A 12,888-nucleotide genomic window follows, 5' to 3' on the forward strand; every position below is an offset into this window, starting at 1 on the left:
TGTTTTATTTATCTTTTTTTGTGTGCTTGCTCTTTGGACTGTACACTCTTTTTCTTTTTCTTACTTCTCTGTAACTTGTAACCTTAACTGCTGTGCTGCCTCTGGGCAACTGAATTTCCCCCGTGGGATAATAAAGGTATCTATCTATCTTTCCATTCAGATCGAGACCATCGGCGACGCCTACTGCGTGGCGGGCGGGCTCCACAAGAAGATGGTCAGCCACGCTAAGCCAATCGCACACATGGCCCTGAAGATGATGGAGCTGTCGGAGGAGGTCCTCACGCCCGACGGCAAACCCATCAAGGTGAGATCTGATTGGCTTACACTTACAGTATGGTAATGATAATAATGTGTGAAGTACAAATGCCCTCTTTCCATATCCTGAAGCCGGCAGCATTCAAGAGTAATTGCCTTGTCCAAACTCTCCTGAACTTGAATGCAGCACCTCTCTGTGTAGAAATCCATGCCGTTACGCCACATCTCCAGTATTGGCTTGATTATGCTTAGTTTAGTGTGGTATTAAAGGGATATTTCACTTTCAAAAAAAGTTTGGTCATTTTATCGTCTAATCAGGCTTTTATGAACACCCTGAACAGTTTTTAATTTGCTTGATTCAATATTTAGATATTTTATGTAAATGTTACCAGGCCCTCCAGGAGCCCAGGGCCTCTCCCCACACACACCCATCGTAACTTCAAACTTCATTTTAACCATGATAGATTCTAACCTGACTTGCGTCAGATGGTGGCAGTAGTGCGTAGGCTACCGCTCTACTTTGGTAGCCTACGCACTACTGGCACCATCAGACGCAAGTCAGGTTAGATAGATTCAAGATTAATTAAAAACACCTGTTATTTTTTCTGGTGACTCATACTACCCTCCTAACACGTGAGCAGCCCGTTTTTTTTCGATAACTTTTTTCATTTATTTTTAATAATTATTTTTTGTATTTCATTTTTCCATTTTCCCAAATAATTATAAAAAATAAATGAAAAAGGTTATGGATAAAACACGGCCTGCTCACGTATTAGGAGGGTAGTATGAGTCACCAGAAAAAAATAATGGGTGTTTTTAATCAATCTATCATGATTAAAATGGAGTTCACTGTTGAAAGTGGAATATCCCTTTAAGTACTGAAAATAGCCGACCTCCAAGCTCACAACGCGTCGCAGCGCGATGCGTTGTGAGCATGGAGGTCTGCTATTTTGAGCTTGGAGGTCTGCTATTTTCGAAATGCCTCTCTAACATTCTCTGCACGTCCCTGTGCCCAGTAGGGCATTCACGAATAGTGATTTTTAGAATTCGAATTATTCGACCTCAAAGTATTCGAATATTCGGAATTCGACGGGTGAAATATCATATTTTTGTAATCTAATAAATCATTAAAACGCTCCTTTGCGAGCCTTAAAAACAACCAGCAATTTACGGGTTAACCTTTGTAGGCGGGACAAAATGCGTGGTTCGTGAAATAACAGCCATCGATTGGCTGTGAGAGGTTTTCACTGGTGGATGCGGACCTCAAGCAGCAGAGAGAGAACAGACCTACAATGCACAATGCGTCGCGGATAGACGCGTTGTGAGATTGTAGGTCTGCTATTTTTGACACGCTGCACTGTCTTACGACTGAACATAGCATAAACATGCTGATGAAACTTGCGATGAAAAACGAGTTCATTTAGGAAAACTCCGAAAATAACTGTACAAGCCTATCCTATCTATGTTCAACAACAACCACATTTATAGCCTACTGTCCATCCTTTGTTCGTTACAAGCAGTGTTGTATTGTGAATTGTTTAGCCTCGGGATTCAGGCATTATAGTGATTGTTTGATGGGATGCACGCTATGTTAATGACTTCACACGCATGTCGTTAACACGCTACTTAGCAGGCCATTAACTCACTCCCTGCTAAACGTCCTCAGAACGTCTTTTCCCCTGGGGATGTCGGTGCCAGACGTCTTCTGGACGTCTTTTACTGTACACACTGTACACAAAAGATCTCAGCCTTATCCAGCCTCTCACAACATATGATACACTTCCTCAAAGTCTGACAGTGTTTTTTACAACATTAAACAAAAGTGCACAGCCTCACATGAAATTAAACATCATTAAATTGTCCAAAAAGAAAAACCTCTTCTCAGAAACCTGAAACCAATTATACAATGAGAGCGAGACGGGTAACCAGAAAGCCGTGGCTTGTGTGTGGGCGTGCTAGTGTGTGTGTGTGTGTGTGTGTGTGTGTGTGTGTGTGTGTGTGTGTGTGTGTGTGTGTGTGTGTGTGTGTGTGTGTGTGTGTGTGTGTGCCAGCCAATCAGCTGGGTGGTCCGCTGTCTGTTTCAGTACAACATTCAAAACCTCTCTCTACCCTTCTCAGACAAAAAAAAGTAACAACAACACACAGACAGATCGCTGTATAAATGGTTGTAAAACATTGCCGATATGTTCACACAACTAACACAGCACGTCGAAGTGAAAAACTATCGTGATGTCCCCACACACACACACACACACACACACACTATAGCAATCCAGCAAGCAGATACCAGTCCGCTTTCTGTTTCAGACAGTACAACATCATTTCAATTCAGTGCCAAAAGTAACAACAACAACAACAACACAGACAGATCGCTGTATAAATGGTTGTAAAACATAGCCTTACCTGATAGTTTATAATCCATAAACCCTGAAACATGACGGTCGCTCAAACAGACCGTTAGCGATCGGTTTCTCCTCTTTTTTTTCTCCCTGCAGGCATGCTTGGCCATGGCCAGAGCAGTATAATCAGAGAGTGGTGTCACCGCGGGGTCAGAAACAGCGCTGGTCACGTGGTTCATTGTCACTTTACACCTCATAGACTTCAATGCATTTTGTAAACTTCCGGTTCGCCGTTTGTCACTATACGCCAATAGATGTGTGCGTAGAAGACCTGGCCCCATGAAGTGAACGGGAGTGACGCAACTCTAGGGCTCTGGCCATGGCGTGAACGAGTTTGATTCAGCTCACTTGAACAATCCTCCTAAACCTTCCATCTTCAATGCACAATCGGGTGCCGATTATGTTCACACAACTGATCGACGCGTCGCCGACCCTGCTGTCCAGGCGGCTCCAGAAGCGCAGCGCCCAAGAAGAAGCCAGCGCCCTGTGGCACCCGCGGCTGCTGCAGTGGAGAGTGGAGACCGATGGCAGCGACTCCAGGTCTTAGACGCAGCCTGAGAGTCACTGCGTTCAGGGATCTGGCTGAAAGTTCCTACGACTCGGAAGAGACGGACCACGGCGACATGGAGCCGTAGGGATGCTGCCAACACCAGTGGTACGAAGCATTTTATTTGTATTTGTATCGTGTTTGAGTCTCTCTCTCTCTCTGTACTGTATGTGATCGGGCAGCTGCATACCCCTGCCATACCCACTCTGATCTGCGCGCAATGAGCCCAAACACGTTGGCAAACAACGCCAGGCCTTTCCCAACGGATCTGTGCTCCTCGTTGTGTTGCCTAGTTGAGGTTGCGTGTGCGCGCGCGCTCGTTGCTCTAGAATAAAATACAAATGTTCATTTTGTGTAAATCATGACTTTGGTAAATCAGAAGGGGGGAACAGCATTTGTATCGTGTTTCAGTCTCTCTCTCTCTCTGTACTGTATGTGATCGCTGTGTTCTGCATACGGAGTGAGTGCATCTCTCCCAGTGGCGTCAGTTCAGAACAAGCTAAAGTATGGCAACATGACTGGTGTCTTGCACGCGCGCGTGCAGGGCACGCGTGCAAGACACCAGTCATGTTGCCATACCTTAGCAACAGGCACGATGAAAAGTAGAGCCTACATTTTTATTATTTACCTCTGTAGCCAAGGTATGGCAGCTGCATACCCCTGCCATACCCACTCTGATCTGCGCGCAATGAGCCCAAACATTGTGGCATTTGTATAGTTACATGGCTTTTGGAACGAATGGCAGCATTGTTTTTCCTCATGTATTGATTGATTGAAGACTTTATTAGAAGTTTGCATAGGAAAAGGTACAGTTTCATGACGGTACAGTTCACTGGTACAAGGTCTACTAAAAGGTTATCCATGAAAAGACTAAGCTTATTTCCACTGGAAACCATTGAAGTATCTCATATAACATTGAATGACAGACAAATAGAACACAGTACTATGCAGTAGATATGTAAAGAAAAACAAAAAAGAAAACAGTAAGTCTGAACAAACAGTATATACAATGTATGCCCACATGTATTGTGGATCTTTCTCTAGAGAGAGATTGAGCGAGAGCGCCACTGTGTGGGTGTGCACGCATGTTGCAGTTTAGTTTTGTACTAAATCTGTGTGCTTTGTTTCTTTGTGATCAATCTAGACACTTGAGTGTGAGGAGCCAGGTCCATCTGCAGGTGACAGCGAATCATTGGTTGGCTTTAGTCAAGGTACGGTTATTTTTGTTACAGATGGCCTACATTTATTGTATCTGTGTTCAATGCTTTTATCCATCTAAAAATCCAAACATCCACATAGCAACTGTAAAAGTCTTCATTCATTCTAAGTGTCAAAATGCATACATTGAGACATGATGGGGATGGAAACAATGTAGGCCTACTGATTTTGTGCACAATATTACCTTGCAAAAACTATAACTAGCCTATTTTTTATATTGTGTTTTTCAGCTTCTGAGCCAGTGGATTCACTGCCCAGCTCTTCTGTTCCTGACATTTTTATTTTATTTCATTTGAAACCCTCAGCGAACGTGAGAACTGAACTTTTTATTCTTTGTCATTTACTTGAAGCACTACTGAAAGGGTGGGAAATGTTCCTTTTGTCATTGCCATTTACTTGAACCACTACTGAAAAGGCGTGGAATGTTCATATTTTGTAGTTTACTTGAAAACCACTACAGAGGGGGGGGGTTGAAATGTTCCTTTATTCATTGTCATTTACTTGAACCACTACTGAGAGAATGAGAACACTTGTTTTTGTAATTTCAAAAAGCACTATTGAGAACTGTGAATGCACTTGAAGTCTGTAAAATCACTTTATTTTTTATTCATTGTTATTTTTCCCTTTTGTTTGAAAACACTGTAAATATCTTCTGCATCACTGAAGCCAAAAATAAAAGGCAGAAAGGAGTTCTGATCGAGAGTCTACTTTACTAAAACATGTATTCAGTTTGTTCCTAGAGGTGTTTTGGGTGATACATGGCCAATTTTCTAAACAACAGAACATGTTTGAAACATCTGGATGGGAGCACTGGAAAGAAGGCGACTTCATCTTTCCAGAGAGGTATAGTTTATATAGTATTCATAGCTCCTTCATATTTATTCAATTTTCCCCCCCAAAAAAAACTCTTCTCAGAAGCCGTTTTTTCGCCATACCATACCCTATACTTTTCCACCTTACGAGATCAGCAAACATGTTTGAAACGTATGGTTTAGAGCGTTGGAAAGAGCACGAATTTGCCTTTCCAGCAAGGTATAGTTTATAATAGCAATCATATTTTATTCATAAGTTATTCCATTTTCAAAACTAAAACATGCTTTTACTCAAAATGTCTTCTCAACAGCCTGTGAAGACCCCATACCATGCCCTTACTTTTCCACTTTCTGAGATAAGCGAACATGTTTGAAACGTATGGTTTGGACCACTGGAAAGCACACGAATAGGCCTTTCCAATAGGCCTTTGTTTTGTTATTTTATGCCTCAACATCAATGCGCAATTGTCCCTCCAAGATGAGTGAAATCGTCAGAAATCCTTGGCAGTTCTATTGCACAGGCAAGTTGAACTTGGCAGAGAATGAGTTAATATGTACCGAGATTCATTCCAATGTTAATGAAGGCTGGTGTGAGTCGAGTCTCGACCAGTACAACAGCCTTATGATGGGTTACAGTATGTAACACAAGCTTTACAAGATCATCAATTCCACTCCAATCCGTGTCGCGAAACTCTCGACCCGTTATCATAAATAAAACGCCGGACGCTTGTACCTTTATGGTTTAAAGAGGAGATAGATTTGAATATGAAGCATGACATCAACGCGGTTGCGGTGAAGCGCGGTCCGAAAGAGCTACTGTAAAGAGAAGGGTGTCCTCTAAACTGGATATACTCGGCAAGAGGAACGAAACTCAGCAGCAATAAAGTAAAGTAGCCTAAAGTATTACACACTTGTCAGCAACGAGCATTGAGCTTGCTTGTTCTAGAGCGCCCCTCCCCTCCTACACTGAGTGACTGTGTCATCTATAGTGACGGGCCAGCCGTGTATGTCGGCAGTCAGCACATCAATCACATAGGCTAGCCACTACAGTGTGGTTGGATTTGACAACAATCAAACATGAATGGATTAGGAGAAATACTAACACTAGAGCTCACAGCTGCATGTCTGCTGTAGAAATATTGTCACGGCTAAAAAAAACAAAAAAAAACGAAAATAATATTAAAATTAATTTCGGCGAATTTTCGAATAGTGATTACAGTAATCGAATAGTGTTTTGATATTCGAATATTCGAATATTCGAATATTCGGTGAATGCCATAGTGCCCAGGTGTTACATTGTGTCCACATGTACATCAAGTGTTCGACCCATTAACACTGATTGGCCTGCTGCTTAATGGGCCCGTTCATTTGTCCACTACTCCTGTGTTTCCTTTCCTCGTGTCCTTCCTCCTTCCCTTATGTCCTCCCCTTTTCCGTCTTTGGGTATAATTGATTCATCTGTTGCTTCCCTCGCTCCTGTCATTCCTTCCCACCGCTTAATTGCCTTTAACGAGATGGGACCAATTAGCCGGAACGCGCTTCACCTTCGTGCTCTTGGCGCTTCGTGTTTCGGCCGCCACGCCCCGGGGATCAAGCTAATGTGTTGCGTTGCGCTGCTGTCATCTGGCTAATGTGTTATTTTTGCGTTCCTCCATTGTATGGGGGAGGGGTGGTGGGTGGGAGGAGGAGGTAGGGGGTATTATGCTGAACTGCGGCGCGGAGCGCAGTTTCAGAGCGGCACAGGGCTGTCGTGCGGTCGTCCCCGTTGTTCGCCGACTGACATCGATAATAAAGGTCGCGTTAGCATAATGTCAGGGCAGGGTAGATCTGCTAGCGGACGCGCAGGCATCAGCCGTGTACACAAGGACTTGTACGGGCTCCATTTGGTCCTGTGTGTGCGTGCGTGCGTGCGTGCGTGCGTGCGTGCGTGCGTGCGTGCGTGTGTGTGTGTATATCGACGTTGTCGGGTGGAAACCTTGTATGTCCCAAACCGTTCGTTTGAATTTATCATTTTAAGAATGTTTTAAAATTGTGAAAACAGCCGTATGGACATATTGTGTCCATAAGTCTCTGTTGTTTCAGCGCGACCTTGCCCTTTAGGTGGTTTAACTGATTTCTATGCTATATTAACACATCTTGCTGGGTCCCCCCAGCCTGATGTCAGACTCAGCTGAAGCTTTAGCCCTCTAAGGCCCACTGTTGTAATATTACAACGTTTGTATTTTATCCAAAAAAAGGTTTAAATCATTTTATTTTAGCTCCCCCTACCACCTAAACATCACCATTGGATTCTATTGTTTAGTATTACAATGCCATTGGCCACAATATTTGCATATAAATACCCCCCACAGGGGCTGACATTCACACCCGCCACACCCGCTGACATTCCAGAGTTTTGATGAACAACATCTCACTTTTTCATGGAAGCTATTCCTCACAAAAACATAAGCAAAATGCCTGTACTATTTGTTTTGGTGATCATTAGAATGTCTAGAACATGTACATATGTTATTATTGTGAAAGATATCCCCCATATGTAAATTAGAGCATGATTTATGATTTATGGCTATAAAACCTTACAAAAACATTTTTTTGAAAAAAACATTACATTTTCCTCTTATTAGGACTCCTACAACACCATCTGATTTTTTTCAAACTTTTCGAACTGGGTCGACTCGTCGCACGGCTAATTCGGATCCGGTGTGCATGAGGTTGTAGAGAATCATTGTTTTCTTTTTAAAAAAATGAAATTGTCAGTTTTATCCATGCGGATAAACGTGCCTGTGTTTAGGGCTTAAGACTAAATCTAAGGAATTAAACACAAATACATCTTTTATCTTTACATGTGAGAATGTAGGCACTTGTCTGTTCTTTTCAAATCTCGTTGGTTTTGCACAGAGAGTAGTAGACGGTGTCAGATGTGATTGATACTGTTACTATATTATTTGCAGAGCAGAGATTTTGTACCTGGCAGTGGCATTGTAGCCTAGCCATAGCAGTTTTACTAGAACATTAACATAATATTTTTGCATTTGAATCCTGAAAAGTAACAGTTTTGTACCTACTGTACATGAGCTTGTAGATCTGCTATTTTTTGAAAAACCTATGTTTCTATGTCAGTGGTGCTCAAACTTTTTCATGTGAAGGACCCCCAAAATGATATGTATTTGGCCACAGAGCCCCATCTCAAAACATTTTCGTTACAAATGTTCGCTTAAAAAAAAATCACATATTCAAAGATTTGCACACATTTTCAAGACTTTTCAAAAATAGCAGATATACAAGCGTGCTGTGAGCTTGTATATCTGCTATTTTTTTCAATAGCTAAAGTATAAAATAATGAAGGCCCCTCCACCTTGGGCCCCAGTAACTCTGTCCCACTCTGCCCCCCCCCCCTTGTGACGCCCCTGTAGAGGGAATAAACTGCTCGTGTCATAAGGACCAGGCTGCACCCAAAACAATAGATAGCAGGCTTGACCTTGTAATATGCAAAGTGTCAGAACATTACCATAGGAAACAAAAAGGTCAACAACATAACAGCAATAAAAAAGGAATGATTCTCCCGCCGTTCTTCCTCAGCGTTGTGTTGTTCAGAGCACGCACGCATGCACGCACGCACGCACGCACGCACGCACGCACGCACGCACGCACGCACGCACGCACGCACGCACACACACACACACACACACACACACACACACACACACACACACACGACAGCATGCACACGCATACACATACAGCGGCAGAATAACAGCTGTGTAGTCTCCATTAAGGCTGGGCGACATCAGGAAAACCTTCTATATTCGATATTAAACATTGTTGAATACCTCTATATCGATATTACTCACTATATTAGTCAAAACATTATATTGTTTTTAACGTTTTTCTGCTTTAGGTCGACTGCCTGCCTAACCCAGATAATGAATAGCATATCCATGCATGCACACTGCACAGTACACATAGAATAAAGAAATTAAATGCTTTATTTCCATTTTCCAACAATGGTTTTATTGAAATAACCACACCTGGTTACAAATGGACTGCTTTTTTGCATGTGCTACGTGCATGTGTAACCGGTTTAGCTTTGTCTTTCTGCGTTGTGTGAATCAGACAGACCCAGGAATCTCTTTGGAGACGGCACTCCTTTTAATGCTGACAACAATACAGAAAACACACGTCTCCAAGTTAATATAGCGCAGCATGGACTCCTTTCTCGTTCAATACGGAAACAGAATCGAAAAGGTAACAACACATAAAACGTAACATACCTGACAACAATACAGAAAACACACGTCTCCAAGTTAATATAGCGCAGCATGGACTCCTTTCTAAACAAAATGAAACAGACACTGTATAAATAATTTGCAACTTAAATAGTATTTTGTTATACAGTACAGAGAGATAACAAAGGCCAGACCACCCACCTCGTTCAATACGGAAACAGAATGAAGAGGTGGAGGTGTGGCAGGGCATTTATACAGTAGGAGGGGACTTAAAGGAGCCGTGGCCACAAATGCACTATAACATGGAGAATGTCAGGTAAAAGCCCTTATTTGTATATTTTGTGTAATTATATACACTTATATTTAATACTGTTACACATGTATAGTGTGTCTGTTAATTAATTTGACAAATAGACGAATCCGAATCCAGACGAAAGACGAATCCAGCCGTCTTCGTCTGTAATGTATACCTCGCATGTTGAAACCTCGATATGAGTACATTTTTGATATACTGCCCAGCCTTATAGTCTCCATGGTGACGGTTAAAACATGGTGTTAGGTGGTTGTAATTGAACAGGTTAAAACATGGTGTTAGGTGGTTGTAATTGAACAGGTTAAAACATGGTGTTAGGTGGTTGTAATTGAACAGGTTAAAACATGGTGTTAGGTGGTTGTAATTGAACAGGTTAAAACATGGTGTTAGGTGGTTGTAATTGAACATTTTTAGCTATTAAACATCTTCAGCCCGCTGCTTGTGTGTGCGTGCATGCGCATGTGTCCGTCTGTGTGTGTGTGTCCACGTCTGCGTGTGTGTGTCCGTGTCTGTGTGCGCGTGCGTGCGTGCATGCATGCATGCGAGTGTGCGTGCGCGCGCACGTGTGTGTGTGTGTGTGTGTGTGTGTGTGTGTGTGTGTGTGTGTGTGTGTGTGTGTGTGTGTGTGTGTGTGTGTGTCTGTCCGTGTGTGCGTGCACGCACTGCTCCAGGTTATTTTCCAGTAAAGTGAACCTTCATCTCTTCTCAACGCCAACAGCAACTCATGATCAATTAGAACTGCTACCATCCCCCTCCCCTGCTCTTCTCTCTCCATCTCTCTATCCTTCTATCCTTCTCTCTGTATCCTTCTCTCTATCCCAAGGGTCTTCAACAGGGGGTCCGGGACCGCTAGGGTGGTCCTCAGATTTACTACAGGGGGTCCTCCAAATCTTTGTGTGATAGAAGCTTTTTTTCTCCTTTTTGAGCGGTGGTAAACCGCTCCATAGAGTGGCTGTGCGTGTGTCTGTAGCCACTTTACCTCAGCGTTTTGCCATAGCAATGTGTTTTCCTCAGCGTTTTGCCATAGCAATATGTGTGTGTGTGTAGCCATATTACATCACCAATTACGTTATGCAAGCACGACCACCGCTCACTTCACATTGGGTGTGATTTTTTATCTTAACCACTTGAACCCTAGCATCTATAATCTGAGAACTTTAACCAAAAATAGCAGATCAACAAGCTCTGGTTGTGAGCTTGTAGATCGGCTATTTTCGGCAAGGAGGTTTGGTGTAGAGGGGGAAAAGAGCAGACTAAGTACAGAGTGAAAGGTCAAGTTTATTAAGTATTGACGGATCAAGAGGTTAAATATCTGAAAACACAAATTGACATGAATCCAAATTACACTGATGATTGTGCTGTCAAACAATGAAACTATATGGAATCTATGAACAGGTTGTGGGGGTCCCCGCTTTATCCCTCTCTCAACTAAGGGGTCCTTGGCCTGAAAACGTTGAAGACCCCTGGCTCTATCCTTCTCTCTGTATCCGTCTCTCAATCTCTCTATCTTTCTCTCCATCCTTTGCTGCCTTCTGTCCATTCCCTCTCCCCTCTGTCTCTCTCTAATTCCAGCTCATACCGACTCTGTGTGTGTGTGTGTGTGTGTGTGTGTGTGTGTGTGTGTGTGTGTGTGTGTGTGTGTGTGTGTGTGTGTGTGTGTGTGTGTGTGTGTGTGTGTGTGTGTGTGTGTGTGTGTGTGTGTGTGTGTGTGTGTGTGTGTGCGTGCGTGCGTGCGTGCGTGCGTGCGTGCGTGCGTGCGTGCGTGCGTGCGTGCGTGCGTGCGTGCGTGCGTGCGTGCGTGCGTGCGTGCGTGCGTGCGTGCGTGCGTGCGTGCGTGCGTGCGTTTGCTCTATTGTACTACAAACAGGTCAGACTCGCCCCACTGTCCAGTGTGTCCACCAGGGACGTGCTGGCCATTGGGAAAAGCGGGCCAACTCCCAAACGGCCGGTTCATTCCCGGCCGGTCCAGGCCGGCCATTAGGGAAAAATTAAAAATAATAGGGCACAAACCTCGTATCTCCAAGTTTCAAATGTGTACATGTTTTCACAAAGTAAAGCCCTGCTTCATCATAAGACCATTGCACAAAAGTAGTGAAAACAGCAGATCTACAAGCACACAAGGCGTTGTGTGCTTGTAGATCGGCTGTTTTCACTAGTTTAAATCATTTTTAAAATGATGAATACAAAACAAACGGTTTTGGACATACAAGGTTTCCACCCGACAACGACGAAATATAACTCATGTACAATAATTGGCCCACTGGCTTGTCACTTTGTCATGATCAGAAATGGCAAATCTTTGAGTAGCAGCAGCAGCGCTATAGAGAGATCTCTCTCTCTATAGCACGCAACGAGGGCCTCTCCAACTCTTTTTCCCGGGCTGAATCAGGGGCCCAGCACGTCCCTGGTGTCCACTGGTCCGTGACCACCAATAGAACGGCCTGGCCAAGCACTTACGGTTCCTCTCGCTCTGTTGTTGTGCTACACTGCAACTCAGAGACAAAGCTCTGTTGTTGTGCTACACTGCAACTCAGAGACAACTCTGTTGTTGTGCTACACTGCAACTCAGAGACAAAGGCAATCTCATACCAAACCATGGGACTTGTGCCTTCGCTGTCAGAGAGAGTTGCTCGTCCCCTAGGAAAGGTTAGCTTGGGATGGCGTTTTGAAACAAATGGCAGGCAGCCGTATTTTAATGCTTTGCTTTGCCTTCGCTTTGTCATGAAACCATTTGGACAAATAACAGTGGAACAGTCAGGGGCGTCACAAGGGGGGGAGGGGGGGGGGGGGGGGGGGGAGTGGGACTGAGTTACTAGGGCCCAAGGTGGAGCGTGCTGGGAATTATTTTATACTTTAGCTATTGAAAAATAGCAGATGCCACGCTGCGAGCTTGTAGATCTGCTATTTTTTTAAAGTTGTGAAAATGTGTGCAAATCTTTGAATATATGTATTTTTTAAGCGAACATTTGTAACTCAAATTTGTGGGACTGAGTTACTAGGGCCCAAGGTGGAGGGGCCTGGAATTATTTTATACTATAGCTATTGAAAAATAGCAGATGTACAAGCTCACAGCGCGGCACAGAGTGTCGCGCTGCGAGCTCGTAGATCTGCTATTTTT

The 12,888-nt window shown here is 43.6% G+C and overlaps 1 protein-coding gene across 1 annotated transcript in view; it reads left to right on the forward strand.

Annotated features, from left to right (window-relative positions):
* Positions 1 to 12,888, forward strand: part of gucy1a2 (guanylate cyclase 1, soluble, alpha 2) — a gene marked incomplete at both ends in the record, with an annotated part of 112,009 nt that overhangs the window by 78,812 nt on the left and 20,309 nt on the right. Inside the window, one exon of the mRNA XM_080731160.1 lies at positions 161 to 304. Coding sequence (XP_080587286.1) covers positions 161 to 304 — 144 coding nt within the window. The remainder of the gene's footprint in view (positions 1 to 160; positions 305 to 12,888) is intronic.

The sequence above is a fragment of the Nannobrachium achirus genome (genome assembly GCF_963921795.1).
Source record: "Nannobrachium achirus genome assembly, chromosome: 8".
Lineage (NCBI taxonomy): Eukaryota > Metazoa > Chordata > Actinopteri > Myctophiformes > Myctophidae > Nannobrachium > Nannobrachium achirus.